This window comes from Triturus cristatus, chromosome 11 (genome assembly GCF_964204655.1).
Source record: "Triturus cristatus chromosome 11, aTriCri1.1, whole genome shotgun sequence".
In the NCBI taxonomy this organism is placed as follows: domain Eukaryota; kingdom Metazoa; phylum Chordata; class Amphibia; order Caudata; family Salamandridae; genus Triturus; species Triturus cristatus.
The window spans coordinates 222,360,659-222,380,845 of record NC_140594.1 but is presented as its reverse complement, the minus strand read 5'-3'; the positions used below and the strand labels follow the sequence as shown (position 1 = coordinate 222,380,845).

Below are 20,187 nucleotides of genomic sequence, written 5' to 3'. Positions count from 1 at the left end.
GATGAGAGGTGAGTTCAAGAATTTGGTAAAATAAATGTGTATGTGTGTGTGTATATATAATTGTTTTTACAGTTTACAGTTTATGTTGAAAAAACCACAGAAATTAAGTTAAAGTGATGTTATAGTTACCTAACAACTTAATACCCACTGAAATGCACCGGTTCTGGCTAGGTAAACTAACTATAACTAGTGCCTCTGGCTTGCACTGCTCATTACCTATCACTAGACATAAGTAATGACATGTTAAATGACTTCACTATTGACATTATTTAAAGATTCCACTACATTGTTCGCTTTTATTACAAAAACATATTAAGTATTTACTGTTTTTTGTGTTGGTTACCATTTAATAGTATTAAAACAGATGTGCCTTGCCTAAAATGACATCTATAATAGCAGTGTAACCACGGCTAGTGAAATATATCCCTGCTTCATAGATTAATGCACTTAAAATAATTTTTCAAAAAAGTAGCTTTATATCACAATTCCTGGAATATTATTCCCTCATACATATACTGGTATGAAACTATAAACAATAGGCAGACACCCACTGTTTCACATACATTCACCAACACACTGAACAATCAGAATAAACATATACACAATAGCTATAAAACGTGAAACACTCAATATCCAATTATAGCAAACCTCACGTCATAAAACAAAATCATTTAACAACAATATGGTCAGTGTCGCACAAAAAATAATTTTATAAATTGAATCCACAATAAAAGTAGAGCAAGCATTAAAAAATACATCCAGTTATCCTGTACACCACTATACAGACACAAATATTTTGTCAGAAACCTACTACAGTATATAGGCAATATATAGACATGCAAGTACTATTCTTGAACTGGAAACGTTAATTAAAAAGATGCATATCAAATACAAATGTATTCAGCACTTCAAAAATACTGCAACAAAAACATTACTTCCCAAAAAGTTTATTATAAGAATATCCTAGTATAAACGATGATGTGAAATAATTATTAATTTGCCTCCGTGCAGAAATCAAAAGTAAAGTGTACAGCAGTATCACAGATGATTTCATCATTGTTGTAATCCATCATGTAAATGTATTTGTTTTTTAATCTGTAAATTACATTAGGTTGTCTTCTATCTTCTAGCCATAAATTCACTTTAATTGTGGATTTTCAAGTGAATGTTAGAGGTTAAAAAAAAAAGTAGATATAGTATTTTATATGACTTCTACCTATTACTTGAAGTGTTTTTTTTAAGCCAATTTCGGAGTTTAAATGAATTATAAGTTCTAATATTTCATATAAGATTCAATCATAACTGCTTTAACTGTGATTTTTATTTTCAGTGAACATAATATTGACTATACAATTTTGGATTGCTAGTCACTAGAGGGAGCGTCTTGAAACATTTCACACCCTGTTAAAATGCCATGTTTGGCAAGCCAAATTTTTTGCAGGTTTATAAAGGGCTAAAAAGTTGTTTCCTAAAAATAAAAAAAACTTTATTTTTCATTTTTATAAAAAACAACAAAACAGCAGTTATTGGAGTGTAAAACATAGAACAAAGCAGGCTCATTCCGGGAAAGGGCGTTCGGAACCAAACAACCCTCTCAGCATCTACCCGAGAGACAGCATATCCCTCCACACATAAACACCAATTTCTACCTCATTGCTATGGGGGATTCCCCTCCTCCCCAACTGCCTCCCCTGGAGGGGTCATCTGTGCTTTCGCAATCTGTTGAGGCAGTGGCAGCGTCGGGATCTAGGAGTGGGTCGCTGAGGACCCTCCAGGCTGCAGTATCCTCAATTACCTTGTTGTCTTGCCTCCTGAACTTCATGTGAGATTCCTTAGCCAGCGATTATTCCTGAACATCACTACGCCAATGGTCGATCTCGGGTGTCCTCTGCTCCATCCAAGTGATGGTGATCCTATGTCCGGCCAGCACTAGTGCCAGTTGCATAAATTTGTAGACCATCTTCCTACCCCTTGGACGTTTGACATTGCCCAGTAGACAGTACTGTGGTGTATGTTCAACGTGCAGGTGCATGGACCACTTTATATCTGTGACTACCCGGGTCCAGAAGCTTTGCACTCTCTTGCCACTGCCAAGCCAAATGCAAGAAGTCCGCCCCACTGGTACCGGTCGGGACGGGTGTATGTCCTTAGGGTTAAGATGGGTCCTATGTAGGAAGATGTCATGAACCAGCTTGAAGCCGACATTACAGGAAACAGTTTGTGTGATGTCATTAACTTGCATCCAATTGCCATCTTCCAGTGAGACCTCCAGATCGGTGTCGCTGCACTTGAACGTGAAGGGAGCCTCACTGCATCTGCTTGCATTGCCTTATATAACATGTGATCAAGTGGTGGTTTGAGCCGCAGGACAAGAGTATCCTGAGAGTATGTGTAGGTGTGGGTGCAGCAGGGTAGGAGGGCCAGGTCACCCTGGCTATGTCTGCCAAGCAGGCCTGTAGTAAGAAGCGCCAGGGGCCAAGTGAAAATTCAAGGCAAGCCTCCTCGAAAGTTATGAAGGTCTCTCGGGGTATAAATCCTCGAGGTAAGGGCACCTGACGTACAATGTGTGGGATGTCTTGTGAGATCCCTGCGCCTGCCATCAGCAGTTCGATCAGTCATCCTGCTTCTACCTTTCTAGCCAGTAGGAGTGTTTAGGTCTCGCCTAGCGTTGGAGCGCGCATGCGTTGCTGGCTCTGTGAGAGCTTTAGTAATCGATATTTCAGAAGGGTACTTTAAGCCACACCCCTGTTTTCAATTGACTGGCGTCATCGTTTAGGCTAAACACTGGCTCGTGATTAGCAATCGGGCTATTTTGTTTCCGCCCTGTCGCCTATTGGGACGGCCCATCTGGATTGGCCCACACCATATTTGTTTCCCATGACGTAGGAGGGTGTAGCCTGTTTACTGGCTCCTGATTGGAAATCCTACCCGCTCCTCCCTTACCTTCCCCCATCCCAAAGCAAACTTCCCAGAGTTGCGCTCTTCATTGTTCATGGGCGTCCCGAGGCGGAGGGCAAAACAGATGCATGGGAAAGGGGTATACCTTATTATACTGTGTTTTCCTTAAAATCCCATCATTTGTAGACAGAAACAAACTATTGTTGATGATTGTAAGTCATGTTTTTTTTTTTTATAGCCTTGTGTTATGGTGACCTTCACAGACCACTCGAGCCCCCTCGTAGCTCGGTACCTTGTCACCAGACGCCATGGACGGCCATAGCATATGGCTATGGTGTGCACAGAGGACACCGAAAGTGATTACAGTTAGTGAATGTTATGTTCTAATGTACATGCCACATATGTTTTTTTTTTGGTAATGTGTGTAGTTGTGAGAGATATTGGACTCAGGTGCATATGTGGACTGTAAGGTACATAGTTATGATCCTGGATTTATTAGGCATGGTATGTTTGTGTCAGACTGATTTGCATATGGCCATGTCTGAACTGGGGTGGCAGAGTGGGCTAAAGAACGGTGATGGATTAAACCCAGATCAGTTGTCTGGGGGAGAGTGCTTGCAATGTTCAACACTCCGTCCATCATTTCCTTTGTTCGCCAGAAGTTGGCAGGGTATGCTCAGACGTGAGTCCCTTGCTCACTTTGCCACTGGATTCAAGCAAGCCTGGCTGAAGACGGCTGAAATACCAGAAACCGGTCCTAGGAAGCTTGTTTCCGGTCCAGGGAAGACATGGCTTGGCAGTTCGGGCTGGACTGTTCCCATGAGGCACAGGGCCAGACTGATTTGCATATGGCCATGTCTGAACTGGGGTGGCAGAGTGGGCTAAATAACGGTGATGGATTAAACCCAGATCAGTTGACTGGGGGTGAGTGCTTACAATGTTCAACACTTCGTCCATCATTTCCTTTGTTTTTGCTATGTTTGTGTGGTAACCAAACTAGAGGCATTCTGTGGATGTATGGCTGCTATAATTAGGGTGCGTTGAGCCGCTCGGGCCTGGTACTACTGCACACGCTGCACCATTGAGAGCTCAGCTGCTGCCCGAATCGGAGCCGCGCTCGTGACTTTACTGCGTGGGCGCGCGCAGCACCCGTCCACACCAGGCTCCGTTTCATAAACAACCGCTACCGGGTGGAACTTGCAAATGCTTTGTTACCGCCCTGTCGCCTTTTGGGACAGCCCATTTGGACTGGCCGACGCCATCTTTGTTTGGCGTGACATAGGAGGGCTCTGTTTATGTTAAACGCTGGCTCATGATTGCAATTTGCTTCTATTGATCGCGCATGCCCACTTTCACTTTCAATGCGCTGCCGGGACAATGCGACAGTTTATGTCTCGCATTTAAATGCGAGACATATAGCATTGCAAATAGCTTTTATTTTACGGCGTGGTCCGCTTTCAAGAAGCCACGCGCCTTTGAGAGACTCCTCACTCCTCCCAACCCCCCACCCCCCCAGTTTTTTCATCCCACTTAAAGTCCTAGATGAGTGTCGGCACAGTGTTCCTGACAGCATGGTTCCAACTAAGGCAGATACTGTCAGTAATACCGGTAGCTACCACAAAGGTAAGCTCCTTTGTTGATTTTCGGATGGTGGAGTATTGTTAAGTTGGAAACTTGTGGTAGTTACATTGTGAAAACATAGGTTCTATAAAAAGTGTAACGCTTATTGGTATTCTTGTAGCTTTCACGATACATTTAACAGATGTATCCTTCCTAAATTGGGAGTGGCGCTTTGTCCCCCCACCCCCACCCCCCAAAAAAGTAGGTAGAAAATTAAGTAAGGTAATAGAATCTCAATGGGAAGGCTTACCCATGAGAGTGGATTCTGTCACTGATGACCATTGTTGCTGATCTTGGTAAATGATATGGGAGGGGGGGGGCATGCTATAATGTAACCAGGTATCATGGTGTAGAAATCGTACGCAAGGTCGGACTTCTAGGGCAATAAGGCAGCACCTGATGAGCTGGTCTAAAAGCTCTGTTTGTGGCTTTGTTTTATAATCTCCTGGGGCAGTTTAATATTGTTGATTTCACCCATAATAAAGCAAACTGTACTTGCAGCAAGCTCAAATCCATGTATCAACTCAAGAGTCCCTCTACAAATTGTCCCGTGAGACACGGGGGTCTGCTAGCGAGCTTTTCCGCCATGGTAAACGCAAGGTCAATGGTGCAGAAGTGGCAACGGGGCCACGAGAATTACCATAATTGCTGTATGTTATTACTCAATCCATGGTTAGGGGAACATTTTCAGTGTATTTACTCGTCACAGTTGTGTAAACTGTCTTTTTTTTTTTCTAAAAACGAGCCATTTCTAAGCAGGAATTGCAATTATAACCTTTGACTAGCACTACGTTGGGGTCCGTATGTCCTGCAACCGTAGTTTGCTTTCCCTTAGCACAAGCTTTCTTGATTCATGTGGAGGTTATTTCACAGGCCCGGTTCCTAATGGCTGGGGCGTTTTTAATAAAATATGTAAAGCTGCTGTTCTGTTATATTACTTGTATTATTTAAATGTGCATAGCTGCCATTTTGTATTCTTTTCTGATGTTTTTTTTTTTTTCTTTTTTCTGTGAGTAGTGTATGCCCCCCCCCCCCCCGCCCCACTTCTCTTTGCTCTGCTGGTGTCCATCTCTTGTTTCTTTTGCCGTGGCTTGTTTATTTATTCTTCCCCTCACCGCCCCTCCCCTCAATTGTGCTTAGAATTGGAGGCATTGAAGCACTTGAAAAATGTTTTTTTTAATTAACTCGCTTCAGGGACACCACACTTTTTTTTTTTTTTTTTTTTTTTTTACTTTAATAAGCGCGACGCGGTCTTCACGGACACCACGCTATACAATGCAAGAGGTGTTGATTTTAATATTGTAAATGACAATGCCTTTTAACTTTTTTAAAAGACATTGCCATTTACGATGCCAATAGTTCCAAAACTCGCAGTTGCGAGACCTATTGCATTGTAAATACTTGTTCTCAGTTGTTACCCGGGTGCAACAATCTAGCCGCGTGTTGCAGATGAGCAGTATAATGGTACAGGTCAAGTTGTGGGATTTCTAACCCCCTCATACAGTCGTGTCAGAGTCGTCAGGACCACCCTGCTACATCGTCCCGCCCACAGGAGGGAAATTAGAATTGAATCCAGCTGTCTGAAGACCTTCATTGGAAGGGGCAGAGCGAATTCTGTAACACATACAGACAACTCGGCAGCAACTCCATCATGCCGATGGCCAGTTGGCCCATCAGGGAGAGGGGTAATGTGCTCCAAAAGATCACGGAGGATTGTAAACCCTCCAAGACCCTGTTTACATTTAGGAGGAGTTGTAGTTTCCTGGTGTGTGCCACCCTAATCCCCAAGTATCTAAATTATGACGTCTCCCATCGCAGGTGGTAGCTTTTCCACTGGTGGAAAGATAGGTAAAACAAAGCATCATCCGAGAAGAGCGAATTAATGTGACGGACATCACCCGAGAGTATTTCCCAGTCCACACCTCCGATTGACAGCACTCAATGTGCACTCTGGTGTAGAGGAGCCAAACCCACCCACGGAACTGAGGCCATGACATGCAGCACTTATAGCAGGTATCCCCAGTCTACCGTATGGAAGGCCTTTTCCAGGTCAATGGTGACTAGGGCCATTTCGTCGTTGCGGTGTACAACTTCATGAAGAACATGAGCGAAACACCTCAGGTTCATCTCAGTGTTATGGCCCGGAATGAATCCGTACTGGTCCTCATGTACCAGTTGTGTCATATGGGCAGTCAGTCGAATGGCAAATAATTTACAAAGAACCTTCATGTCCAAATGAATCATTGTGAGGAGCCTGTATGCCACCATGTAGGCCTTGTCTCCTTCTGGTTCAAAGAGCATGCATATCTCACCCTCCCTTATGGTCGGTGCAAGATTCCTCCAGAACAGCCTCCAGGGAATCCTGTGTTAGCATTGCAGTGAATGCTTGATAACATTTGGTTGGGAATTCTTAGCCCACGGGACCATGTGTAAAGCTGTCCTGAGCTCCACTAATTATAAGGAGGCATTTAGGTTCTCACCCACCAATGGTTTGAGCCTGGGAACATCTAGACTCTCCATAAAAGGAGTGTATAAGTGTGTAGGAATGTCTGTTAGCTGTACATACTCCCTGCAAGTGCTGTCGGAACATGTCCACTATGGCCTCCCTGGATATGGCCCTTATACCCTCAAGTGTCTTTGGGTGTGTCGTGAGTGGTGGGGGGTGCTGCCTACGCAGGATCCAGGCTAAGAGCCTACCCGACTTATCACCCTCCCGGTGTAACCTCTGTCGGTGCTTTCAGCGTATATTTGTCTAGTTGGTCTCAAATGCTTTCTATGCTCTGGCGAACCATACGCTCCCTTTGCAGCATTTCAGGGTTTCTCGGTACAACCGCCTTTACTGAAGCAAGCACAACTTTTTCTCTACGCAGTTCCGCCTGCAGCTATCTGCACACCCATATGTCAGTCCCAGGCAGGTACCTCTCAACACTGTTTTAAGGGTCTCCCACTCCATGGACCTATGTGCTGTACAGCCCTAGTTTGTCTCCAGGTAACCAGTAGGCAGTGTGACAGTCCATCCTCCCTGATAGTCACCCTCTGGGGCCCCATGGGAGAGGACTTTGAATTTGAACTTCCACCCTGGCGATGCTGTGAGTTTCCATGGGGCCGTGTCCCCCAGGACCATTGTTCGGCTACCACCTGAATGGGGTGCCACAGCATCGTCTTGGAGCTCTAACCATTCCCACACCTCTTCCGGGCAGTCAAAGTGAGCTTTCTCATTGAAGATGACTTTCAGCCTCGCTGGATACAGGAGCATGTACCGCAACTGAATCGCTCGTAATTTCTGTTGGACACAAAGGAAGGATTTGGGTTGCTCGTGAACTTTTTTTGTATAGTCTGGGTACATGACGATTTTACTGTTGCTGACGAAGGGGACAGCCTGTTTATGCGCCTCTCTGAGGATGCAGTCCCTGTCAAGATAATTATGGATTTTGGTGATGATGACCCTGGGGGAAGTGTAGGCTCCAGGCAACGCGGGGGGCACCAGGGACCTGTGTGCCCTTTCCACCACAAACATTTCTGACAGACCCATGGTTTCAGCTCCGTCAGTGCCCAGTCTTCCAGTAATTATTCTTTAGAAGCCCTCTCTGCCCTTTCTGAAAACCCCAGGACACGGATATTGCTCCGATTGGAGCGGCTCTCAGCACCATCAGCCTGTCTCTCCAGCTTTGGAGCAGCTGTGGTCATTTGGGCCATCTGGCGCTTAAGGGTTGCGACTTCGCCCTGCAGTTCTGTGATGTTGATTTCCGCAGTTGTAACTTTGTCTGCCACTTTCCTCAGGACTGCTTGAAGAAGGCTTATGTCTATAGGTATAGCTTCAATTTGGGTTCTAGAGCAGTCCGAGTCCCGTATAACTGCCAAGAGTTCTGCCCTGGAAGACTTGGCATCACCTTCCGGTTGGTCCCCGACATCACTGGCTACCATTTGTCATGTTATCCTTTAGGTGGGCTGGCTCGGAGTGTAATACTGGGTGATGGTCTTGGAGGCGTGAACAAGGACTGGCTTGTCCTTACAGGAGAGAAGTGGGATCCCCGTGTGGGTGGCTGCGTCGTGGTTTACTGTTCTCACCGGTGCCCTCTGATCTCAGCGAGCTAGGGTCAGGGGCCCTGTCCTCTATGTGTGTTTGCTGCCCCCAGGCAGGGGGGCCCATCGTGCTGGTGTAGAGTATCCCAAGGGAGGCAGTGTCCCACTTCCGATTCGTTCACAGCCTCTGAAGGGGATCTCCCTGGGTGATCCCTCCTCCAGCTATGCTGGTCTGGGCACAATTTCTGGTGCCAGGCTTGAGGTGCATGTAAGCTACAGCTTCCTGCGTGACCCATGCATAAAGTCTGAGCAGGGGCTCAGCGTGTCAAACACGGCCATCAAGGGACCCCTATGTCCCGGCCATAACAATCGCCCATGATGGTGCATGGAGAGGACTATGTGTGCGGAGGACCACCAGTAGGGATTCGCCACTGGGCCCAGCCAGCCTCGCAGGACACAGGCAGGTGATGCTCTGGGAAACCCTCCTCGTGTTCCTCCAGCAGCTATACGGCCTCTGCACGGTGTCCCAATCACAACAGGCTGCAGCAGCAACCGCTACAGCCGTTCGTCATTCCAAGGCATCACTTCTCCCAGACATGAGCCCGCACCGCAGCAGTATGTGACAACTCGGCGGCTGCACAGCACAGCGGGCCGCCGCACAACACCGCCTCAGCCTAGCAGACCCAAGCACGAACCTACAAATGGGGAGGCCACCCTCAGCCCTTTACGGGGAGTCTGCGGCACTATCAGCATACCCAGTGCCACAAAAGGATAGAAGTGATGAGGCCTCGTTGATTCACTCTGTCAGTCTGCAGCTCCGGCAAGCCGCACTCCGCAGCAGATCACCACTCCACACAGGCCCAGCCCTGACAGGTCGCAGTTACGAGTCCTGTCAATTGCCGCATTCACACACAGGAAGGGCAGGCTGCAGTCGGTCGGGTGTCGGCCAAGCATGGCTCTTCGGGGAGTCAAAAAGGCAGCAAGATTGTGCAGGATTCAACAGGATTAAATGTCCTGGCTGGCCGGAAGCCCACATTCTGCTGGCCATGTTTTCAGGCCACGCCCCTTAAACCGTTGAAGGGGGGGAAAAACAAGACTCATTTCCCTCTTGGCTCCCATAGGAAATTTTGCTCTCCACTACAGCAAACACTTCCCAATAGAATAACATAAAACTAGCCATAAAACTAGAACTTTACTTTGAGGAAAGCCTTTGCTTTCCTGGTGTTAGTGCAAATTTGTTCAATTGTTTTTTAGATATGAGCGTTGAAAAATCTCAGGCCGGCATCGAAGAGGTAAAGTGTATAGATATCTTTATTTACTGAGAAGGTGTCTTTTGATTTGCCAATGAATTTAGCATCATTTGATGAAAATGTGTGAAATATATCTAACATTTAGCATGTTAAAATTACTTTCTATACTTTTAACAGCATGAAGATCCAGCAAGACTGGGCACTTACAAAAAACAAGCATTGGCATAGCCAATAGGTCTCGTCTTTGGGAGCTTGTACGTTTTTGGCCATGCAGCACATTATTAGATGTGCTACAACATCTACTGATGCTTCACATGCCACTAGTGAAGGGGGGAGTGAGAGCCGCCAATTAAGCCAGGATGGGCTTGTACAGGCCACAAGAGAGTGAAGAAGCTGCAAGGGTCAGGTATTATACTATAGAAGGGAGGGTGGAACATGTAGTGCCCTTGTATTAGTAAGAGATATAATGGTGATGCGTGTGTGCCTGCCCACATGTTACAGAAAAGTAAGAGACCAACACAAACCCAGCATTCAGCGCTAAAATGTGTGTATGTGTCAAATTTAGACACAAGGATGCATTTTTGCACCCCAAAAAATCACGAAAAACACAAGTACTGTGAATAACATACGCTCATTTTGTGGTCATGCATGTTGTTTTTGCGTTCCCACTTAATTTTGCAGCAAATGTAGCAACAAAACCCTTCATATAAAAGAGTACTAGTTATCTAATACATGCTCAGTTCGCTGATAATGTGGGTTTGAGCAACTAACTCTACAAATTAATCAAGAGACCTGTAAGCATCTAATACCAAATACCCACATATTAAAGTCTGTCAGACTTACTGTTACACTGAAGTTAAAACAATCGTGCCGCCTCCGACAGCACGTCCGAGCCTCAGCTTATGGAGGGCACGATAAGAGAGAGCAATCGTGGTGGTCCAGCTCCTTGCCAGTCACTAAGTAAAGTAACAGGGCCCATCTTGGAATTAATCCAATATAATAAGATGCAAGTGTGAAGTGCAGAGAATTGAAAATATTGGACCGCCTCCCTTTCAAAAGATCACAACAATACAACCATAATTAGAATGTCCTCACCATTGTTGTTCTTATGTTATTGAATGCGATGTTTCTCCTCATGTGGAGACCGGCTAGCTTGAATCCAGTGGCGCAGGGAGCAGAGGATCCCAAGCCTGGGCACCCAAGCCCACACTTTACAGTCCATTTTTTCGATCATTTATTAACTACATGGGAGCCATCCATGCACTTGACCGACTGCAGGAGTGCTGTCGCTCTCGGATGACATCACTGCACCCCTCCCCACTCTTGACTTTAATTGCCGAGGCGCACAGACTCCAGCCACTGTCAAGATGTGGTTGGTAAACATGTGCCTCGGCAGCCCTGCGCAGCCTACCAGCAGGGAGAGTTTATAAACAAAGGGGGGTTAATAGGCTGCATCCAAACAGGTGTCTCCTAGGGAGCGTACAGGTGTGATCTCCGGCATTAACGTCAATGGCATCTAGCTGTACATCAGCATGGTGGCAGGGAGCAGAGATGTGACCCGGAATTACTGCAAGGAGCTAGGATGCACTGCAGCATTACTGGCAGAGAGCAAGTCTGCATCCAACATTCAGAGTGGAAGGACTTTACCTCAGCATGTCAGAAGGTCATGCTGGCACCCTGCATTCCTGGCAAACTTGCAGTGTTCAGACCTGTGCCACAGCATGGCATGCCTATACCCCGGCACCGAACAGACCTGCACCCTAGCACTGTGGTCGTGGAGTAGGTCTGCATGACTGGCAGGGAATACCGGAGCACAGGTGAAACGAAGCACTGTCTGTGCTGACCAGCACTGGCAGGACTGTACCCAGCATTAGGGGCAGAAGGTGGTGTGTGCAATTACCATTGCTGGCTGTTTTGTACCACTATAGTGTTGTCGGTCTGTATAACTGGCAGGAGTACTAGCAGGCTTGTCCTTCAGCAGTACTAAAAAGGTGCCGGCAGGCATAACCCCTGCGATGCCCCTTCATCACAAGACGTGGGTGTGCAGTCTCAGAGAGGAGTGCAAAAGGTGCATCCGTTTTAAAACCTAGGGTAAAATTGCCAGATAAGAATGCGGTGGTTCAGCTGAGTGCGGGGAGGGGGGGCCAGTCTGGAGTCTGCCCCAGGCCTGGATTGCTGCTACACGCCTGCATTATTCACCGACTCACGTCTAGAAGGCTTCCAGTCGCTTTAGGACCTCCCTGCTGGGGGGGGGGCTGACTCTTACTGAATCGTACTCACACCTGGGATCCCCTCCCAGCAGTCACCGCTCTGACCTTGATGTTTGCATCTGGTACCTCTATGCCAGCTACGTCCCTCACCCCGGCAAACACCCCATGTTGCCGGACTTGTAAAATAAAAACTGAAGCAGTGCCAGACGCACATGTACATCCAGGAAGTGCCTGTATTCAGAGCTGTGTGCATGGTTAATGATCCACTTGTCTCCTGGCGTGTAAAAACCCCTATGCAAATGACTTGAGGCGGACGGGTATAGTGTAGGGGAAATAGCAGGATAGCAGAGGGATGCTTGGAGATCAGGATCACATCCAGTTGTGTCCTGCTCAGCACAAGCGGTGGACAATGGATAGGGTGTCTCCTTGTCTGTACGGTGGTGAATAACACACAAAGCAAGAAACAACACTGGGAGACATCTGAACAGCAATAGCTCCAACTCAAAACAAGCAGCCGCAAAAGTTAACGCGACCGCCATCTGTTTCCAATTAACGCGACCGCAAGACAGGCAAATGTAAACAAGCGCGGGCGCGATAATTGTAAACAGATGGCGCAGCTGCTCGCTCCCGCAAGGTAAACGCCATGCATGCACCAGTGCTCATTGGAAACAGTGCAGTACATGCACGAGTTTCCGAAAAAGTCCTGAGTGATTCCAATAGGTCATCTCCTAAGCAGCACTTGTGCGCTGCGTTAGGCTCGCCCTAAAAAGTTAAAACCTGTCTGACCGATCTACGTGAAAGCCCAGATTCACAATCGAGGAAAAATTAAAGGGAGATCAACTAAACGTTGATTTGCTAATACCTGATACAATTTCATGAATGTGTTTTGAAACTTGCCAGACACTTACCACATTGGACTTTCTCTTGATATTTTTATTTTCATGCAAATATGCCAATGGGGATCATAAAGGTGTTCATTTGCTGATAGCTTTATGGCTATTTAATAAATCTGCATTACATTTTGCAGGCTGTTAGCTAGTTAAGTCTGGAGCAAGGATCTCGGGTTTCAGCAAAATCTGACAAGCGGCAAAAAGATACATGGGGAGGTGGAGGCAAAAAAATAATTCATGCTCAATGTTGGCTGGCAACATGACCAAACTCTGGCCAGCATGCTGCAGGCCACTAACCACTTCTGTACAGCAAAGACTGGTTCTTTTTATTTTTTTTATTGTATACATTTTTTATTCTATCTATTTTTTTATTACTATTTTTTTTTTTTTAATGTTTTGGGGAATCCTAATGCAAACCCTTAAGGACTCGTTGTGCTCCTCGCATCCATGCAGGATTTGGAAACCTGGAACAGGAGACTAACATGAGTCCACCACTTGAAGAGTAGGGTTTGTGAATCTGAGTCTCACTCAGCAGTTTATGAACCCCCAGCCAAGGGTCCAGAAACCCCATGGTACAATTTCCTTTTTTTGTTGATTGTTTTTTAAACAATAGTACCACCCCACATGGCACAAGTGTATAAATTAGTGGAACATTAGTGCTTTGGTGCTGGTCATGTACATCTGGGTAAAGGGTAGTGGACAGGATTTCCATCCATTAGTTACATTGTTCATTGTCCTTAAACTATAATTCATTTGTTTATTATTTTCATTATCGTATAGAAAAAAGTTATTTTGTGTGAGCTATTTTTAGATGGCCAGAAATGCTTCTCATTGATTCTTTTTGGAACAGTCGTAAGTTGTCTGTCTATTCTTCTGGTTTTAGTAATAAGTATCCTTACATTTGAACAGGGGGCAACTTTCCCATTGATTCTTGAAGAACGTTAAGAATACAAGGCCTGAATTAGAATTTAGAGGACCGGGTACTCCGTTGTAAACTTGAAAGAGTATTCTGTCTGCCAAACCCTTGCTTTGCTAGATATTTTCTCAGTCTGCTGACTGTTTGTTTTCCAACAAGAGATGCCCCTGCGGATCAATGACCCAATATTGTGGTACACAATATTCTTGACACAAATAATTGTCAAAAATATTATTTACCACAATATCGTGCACCTATGCTTGAAAAGCAAATGGCAAAACAATCCCAAAAATATTATTGTGGACAATAATCTCGTCTCAAACCATGCAAAATTATAGATTTTCTAATACATAAAAAGTTTAAAGTAGTAAATGTTAAATATTATAATATATATAAACTTTAAATAATATAAAGTAAAACAAAACCAATAAATATGTGTTTCTGTATACAAATATATATATCCATAAACATATATATAGCATAACATATTTTTAAAAAAATGTAATATACATTATATTGCATTTCGTTTTTAAGATATTTAATTTACTACTATGAATCATTTTATATGCAAATAATGTCAAATAAATAAATATTATAATCCTATTTCACCAATAATGAGAAGAGTGTTTGATTCTGAAAATATTAGATATACTATTCTCACTCCAGTTTATGCAACAATAGGGAAAGTTCTGGACTTTAGAGGGGTTGCATTTATTATTCCCACTCTTATCTGAACAGTAGGGAAAGTGTTGGACTTCAGAAGGCTTAAATTTAATATCTCACTCAAGTCTAAGCAACAGTAGGGAAAGTGTTGGACTTCGGAGGGGTTAAAATGATTACTCCCACTCCAGCCTTTGCAACAGTAGGGAAAGCGTTGGATTTCAGGGGAGTTAGAATTTTAATTCATGTAAAAAGGATTACATACATGAATACAAATTCTATTCAACTGATTACCGTAATAGGCAAGGGTTTTGATGATCCCCTCTGACAAACCAGTGTGTTGAGTGTTTTTTCAATTTCATTGTTTTTCTGGTTTGGCTTGAAGGTACAGCAGTGTGGGAGGGATTATGACATCAGAAAAAGGGCAGTCAGAAGTAGAACTAAAAGAGGACCTGTGTCTCCTACCACATGTTGACCTTCTTCTCGACAAGCATTAGTTTGAAATATAGATGTTAGTCCACTTTGACTGATAGGTACGTTGTTAACGTAGGCCACACCTGGTCAAACACAGTAGAAAGAAGCTTTTCATGTTATACCTTGTGGTCATTAAAGTAGAAAGGTTTCCACATTGTGAATACTTTACCAAATGTTATAGTAAGGAGTTTTAGATTGATGGACTTGCCAAAATCAACATGAAGTAGCTTTACATTGTGAACTCTTTTTCAAATGCAACAAGCAGAGGTTTTAAAATGTGATCTCTGACAAATACAATAGGAAAGGTTTTACGTTGGGAACTCTGTGGCAAATGGTACAGAAAGAGAGTTTACATTGTGAATTCCATGATACACAGAAGGAGAGGGCTTACATTATGAATTATTTGATTAATTCAATAGGAATGGGTTTTACTTTTGTCAACTCTATATTAAATGCAATAGGAAGGATAACAGTCTCTGCAAACACTTGGTGTCTCCAGCAGGAACAAAACATTTTATTGTGTTTTTAAATGTGGTGGAAAAGGCAGTAGGCCTCTCATTTTATATGGCGAAGACTTGACGAAGCCTGTAGACTTAACCTTTTTGACTGTGAAAAGCTTCTTGGTTTCCAGTAGACTCCATGTTGGACCATTATTGTTTTTCACAATTAGAGCCTGCTGGTGTGAAAATTGCCACATGGTACCTCAAAGATAACTGAAGCAGACTATATTTACTATATTAGTTGTCACTGTGATATATTTTTAAGGTCTGTGATTTGCACCCTGGTTATTCTTTGAGGCCCATAACGGAGTGATTCTAATTTATTGTTCCACCTGAAATCTTGATTTTGAGTATAGTATTTAATTGTTTGTGCATTTTATCTTTTTGAAGAAAATTGAGTGTTTGATAATCAATAATATTTGAAGTTGAATGCAGATAAAATAAAGCTGATAGTTTTAGGGAATCATCCCTAGGCCTGAATAGCCTTTGGTAGTCATTGGCTCTTGACCTACCCTCGGGCTGTGCTACTATGACCAAAGATGTTGGTGTTACTGTTGTCGTTGATCTTAACTTCTTCCCACATGTCAATAATATTGGTGCTACTTGTTACTTACCTCTGAGTTGAAGGGAAAAGGACAGTGATCCCGCTATCTCATCCCGTTGGCAATATAAGTTTGTGTTCTTGCTTGGCTTACTTATCTGTCACCTTCAAATTGTTCAAAATGCAGCTGCCAGGTCTGTTACTTAATTTAACTCTGTGTGCTTTTGTTAAGTCCCAGTTGGACATCCTCCTCAAGTTACCGTTGAATAAAGCTATATTGTTTACGGCACTTTGCATTGTGCACAAGGCGCTTGCTGATGCATGACTGAGAATCTTCGCTCTCGGCTTCCGTACCATATGCTGTATTCCCCCTTCTCATGTTCTCTTGCTTGTGCCCTTGTTCCATTGCACCAGAGCAGGCTGACACTCTTTCTTGGTTTTCACTCTGACATGATCGATAAATGTCTCTGCCCATATGAGTGCAGGGAAAGTGGTGTGCCTGTAAGAATGCAGGGTGAAGCTTATTAAATCCAAAATCATTGACATTGCCAATGCTTATTCCAGTATTCAATGACCTACAACACCCACATGGTCCTCAAAGGCATATATTCTTAGAACAGATGTTTCTCATGGATGTTCGCAATTCTTTTTCACCTCTAAAGTGTTTGAGAGATGATTATACATTTGTGGATGGTCCGCATACTTCAATAAATGTTTAAAAAAATATTACAAATCCACCTAAGATTCCCTTAAAACGTATGTATCTTACTGGAAAATATGGTTTAACTAAACTCTAAAATAAATGTTGAAATTAGCGAACTATGCCACTGCAATCTTGTAGGCCAGAAGGTCATGCTACAACATAAAGAACCTTCTATTTGGATTACTTTGGAATGCTAACATTAACTGACCACTTTAGTTGTTTTAGGAGATATCAACCATAACGTTTCTTAATGGAATATTTTTCAGTGAATAAATATCTTTTAAACGTTTATGTAATCGGTATTGGACATTAACATTCTGTTTTAAGTTTATTTGCAATAGTCCTGTTTAAGGTCCTGTTTTGGAACAGTCATGGAATGCTGCATTAGTCACCTAATTAACAAAGTGATTGCTGTTGTCTTTTTGCAACTGCCTCGAGGACCAGCCCAAGCGAGATGCGCGTGCTTGCGTAGACAACGTGTTCCCTCGAAAAAGGTCAATGAGTAACATTGTAGTCTCGTCACGCATATCCTGTAAAACAAGTTTGGTTGACCTTAATTTACTGCTGATTTAAAAACTGCTCAAACTGGGGACTTTTATTAGACTGTACTGGAATGCGGTCCTGTTTCCATCCCTCAGATCAGATAGCTCTCTGGTAAACATTTACAGGATTTTCCTTTATTTACGCTTGTTGCATTCCACTAAAGATTCCTGGGTTGGTGCACCAAGGTCAGTCTCAAAGGATTTGTTGGCGGTGATCTTAAAAGGAAGGAGTAAAAATATAATGCATAGGGGTGCCCATTCACAAATATGCTGTATGCACATAGGAACATTAGCAAGATCCCGGTTCACAAAGCACAATTTCAAATTTTCAAGAGGCTTCCTGTCCTTCAATGTTGATTGAATAGTCATGGCCTGGTGATGCACATGGCTTTTGCAAATGCATGGAATTACCATGTCCCATGCCAGTACAGGGACGGAGTCTTTCTCTGTGCAGTGGGCATGCATTCCACAGGACCTTATCCTAGGATACGGATGATGTCCCTTAAATGGTCCAACCTAATCTCAGATGCATTTGTTTGCTGCTTTCACATGCGAAAAAAATCTACCCAGCTGCCTTTATACATGAAAAAACCACAGCTTAATTTTGCAATCCAGGGGTCCACTACACCCAGCATTCAATTGTGTGGCTCTGGATCACCATAAAACAATGACAAGTGCTTTGGGCCACAGGGCAGCAGACAACAGTGTCCCCATTTGTGAATGATGGATGTGATGATGCTACCTCAATGAGTTCCATCATTATGCCTCTATTTTGTGCAAGTGCACTCACTGGAGTTGTCTTCGTTTGTGCACATGCGTCTTTGGAAACATGTGTACAAAATTAGTTGTGAATAGTTGGTTTCCAACGCATATGTCTTGCGAGTGAACGCCAGAAGGTAAAGGGAAGATTTAACATTCTGTACAACTGCAGCTCCACTCTAGTGACTTGGGTGTATGCATTTTAGAAATGTGTGAAATTGTTGGGAATATAGAACAATGTGACAGATCAGGTCCAACGATGTACAGAAATTTTTTTAAACAAATCAACAATGTATTTCAAAAGTTAGCATGTTCTGTCCCCTAATGAAGGCCTACTTGACTGATAGATGGCTTGTGTTTTAGTGTGTCCTGACCGGTTGATTTAACTAAACCCTCATCTTTTGACAGTAAACAGAACCAAAGTCCAAAATCACAAGCATCGGACCCACCTCTGGTCATCAAGGTGTTCAACCGGCACATCCTCTTTGACGTTGTGTCGCGAGGGTCAACGGCTGACCTGGACGGATTGCTTACTTACCTGTTGACTCAGAAGAAGCGCCTGACCGACGAGGATTTTCGAGGTGAGTTGAGAGCTAGCATGAGCAGTTGGAATACAGAGACTCTATATGCAAAGGCCTAGAAGGAAATTCCAAAATAGTTAACACACTTCTGGCGGCAGGGATAAGCTTTTACAAGGGCAACATTCCTTTCTCTGTGTGTGTATTAGGAGGGGTAAGTTTAGAAGGTAGCAAATTATGCCTCAATGTAAAGGACATTGATGACCCATTTCTGAAGGTTCTATCTACCTTATAGCAGTGAAATATTTAAACATGCTACTGATCAATTCTTGATACGTCTTTGCTTTTCTATTGAAGTTGGTTCAAATATCCGTACACAGCCCTCGTAATTGTGTAGCACAATGCTGATCCTCCTGTGCATCCCACAGCAATATATAGATCTTTGAGTTCTAAAATGTGACTCACTTCATATTTTCTGTTACTCCCTAATGGCTACATTTACAGCCCAAATATATCATAGTTTCACTATACTCTCACAAAGCCTTTTGGCTATAGAGATCGTATCTTACATAATTAAAGCAATCATTGCAGTTTTGTATTGGCATTTAATTAGCATTATTTGGTTGACAGTTTTATCTTTAGTGATGGTGTTATCCTTAAATGTACAAACTCTTTGTTGTACGTTTTAGTTTGCATGTGTGTTCATTTTTGTTGATGTGCCAACAGTCATGATTCTCGATGTATTCTAGTTGGAATTCAAAACCATGCGCAGCACAGTATTCAAAAACACAAACTACAACATTAGTATTGCGTAAATGATTTCTATGTGTATGCTATCATGTCATTGGAATGTTGAATGCTTCATTGAAGACCGTGGAGTGCCATTAAAAGCCCGGTGCATCAACAGTCCAATGTTTGTTCACAGCTGTTGCTGTGAACCAAAGGCTCACGGAACCAAAGGGATTTTAACCCCCCTCGGGCTCCGTGAAGCCTTTGTTTTACAAATTTGAACATTCTGCCCTCTAAGGGTGTACTGTTCTAATAGCCTTGGAGCTCTCCGTAGCAGGCTCTAAAGGCCATCAAAGGCCCACTCCCTTGTTGGAGTGGGCCTTTTAATGGCCAGTAGAACCAGCTACAAAGGGCTCCTAAGGCTATAATATTAATCGTATCTATCAAATTCTCCATAAATTGAGTACCATTGACTTGGATAGTATTAGCACATGTATTATAAAGCAAGTTTAAGTAACTGTGTTAAGTGCTACATTAAAACAAGTTTTATAATCATTATTGCTTTACATTTTTTATAGCCACTTAAACATGGTTTCAGATAAATCGCTATCCTCTCCTCCGAGATTGACAAAGTGTGTACCACTCTATTGTGTGATATTTTAAAAGTGGCAATGGACAATTTATTTGTCCATTTCATCAACATTTAGCAGGTGGTATGTAGAAATACTAGAATAGCAAGCGGATATCTTCTCCACAGTTACCCATCCCTTGTTGACTATCTAGTAAGCTACTTTCACTATTGAAGTGCCATGGTGCTTTAAATTATTTCAACTTATGGTTTCACGGTGAAGCATTACTCCTTCGTAGCGGCCCCTACCAGCCTGGAAGTTATCAGCGCATCGCTACCTCTCCTTAACTGACTGGTCGACCATATCCAGTCTGTTAACATCTCTT

General features: G+C 43.5%; 1 protein-coding gene across 4 annotated transcripts in view; it reads left to right on the top strand.

Annotated features, from left to right (window-relative positions):
• TRPV4 (transient receptor potential cation channel subfamily V member 4) overlaps positions 1–20,187 on the top strand; it is a 601,330-nt gene that overhangs the window by 307,487 nt on the left and 273,656 nt on the right. For all 4 annotated transcript variants that reach the window (XM_085636146.1, XM_085636144.1, XM_085636145.1 and 1 more), the window contains exon 3: positions 18,395–18,567. In XM_085636146.1, coding sequence (XP_085492272.1) covers positions 18,395–18,567 — 173 coding nt within the window. The remainder of the gene's footprint in view (positions 1–18,394; positions 18,568–20,187) is intronic.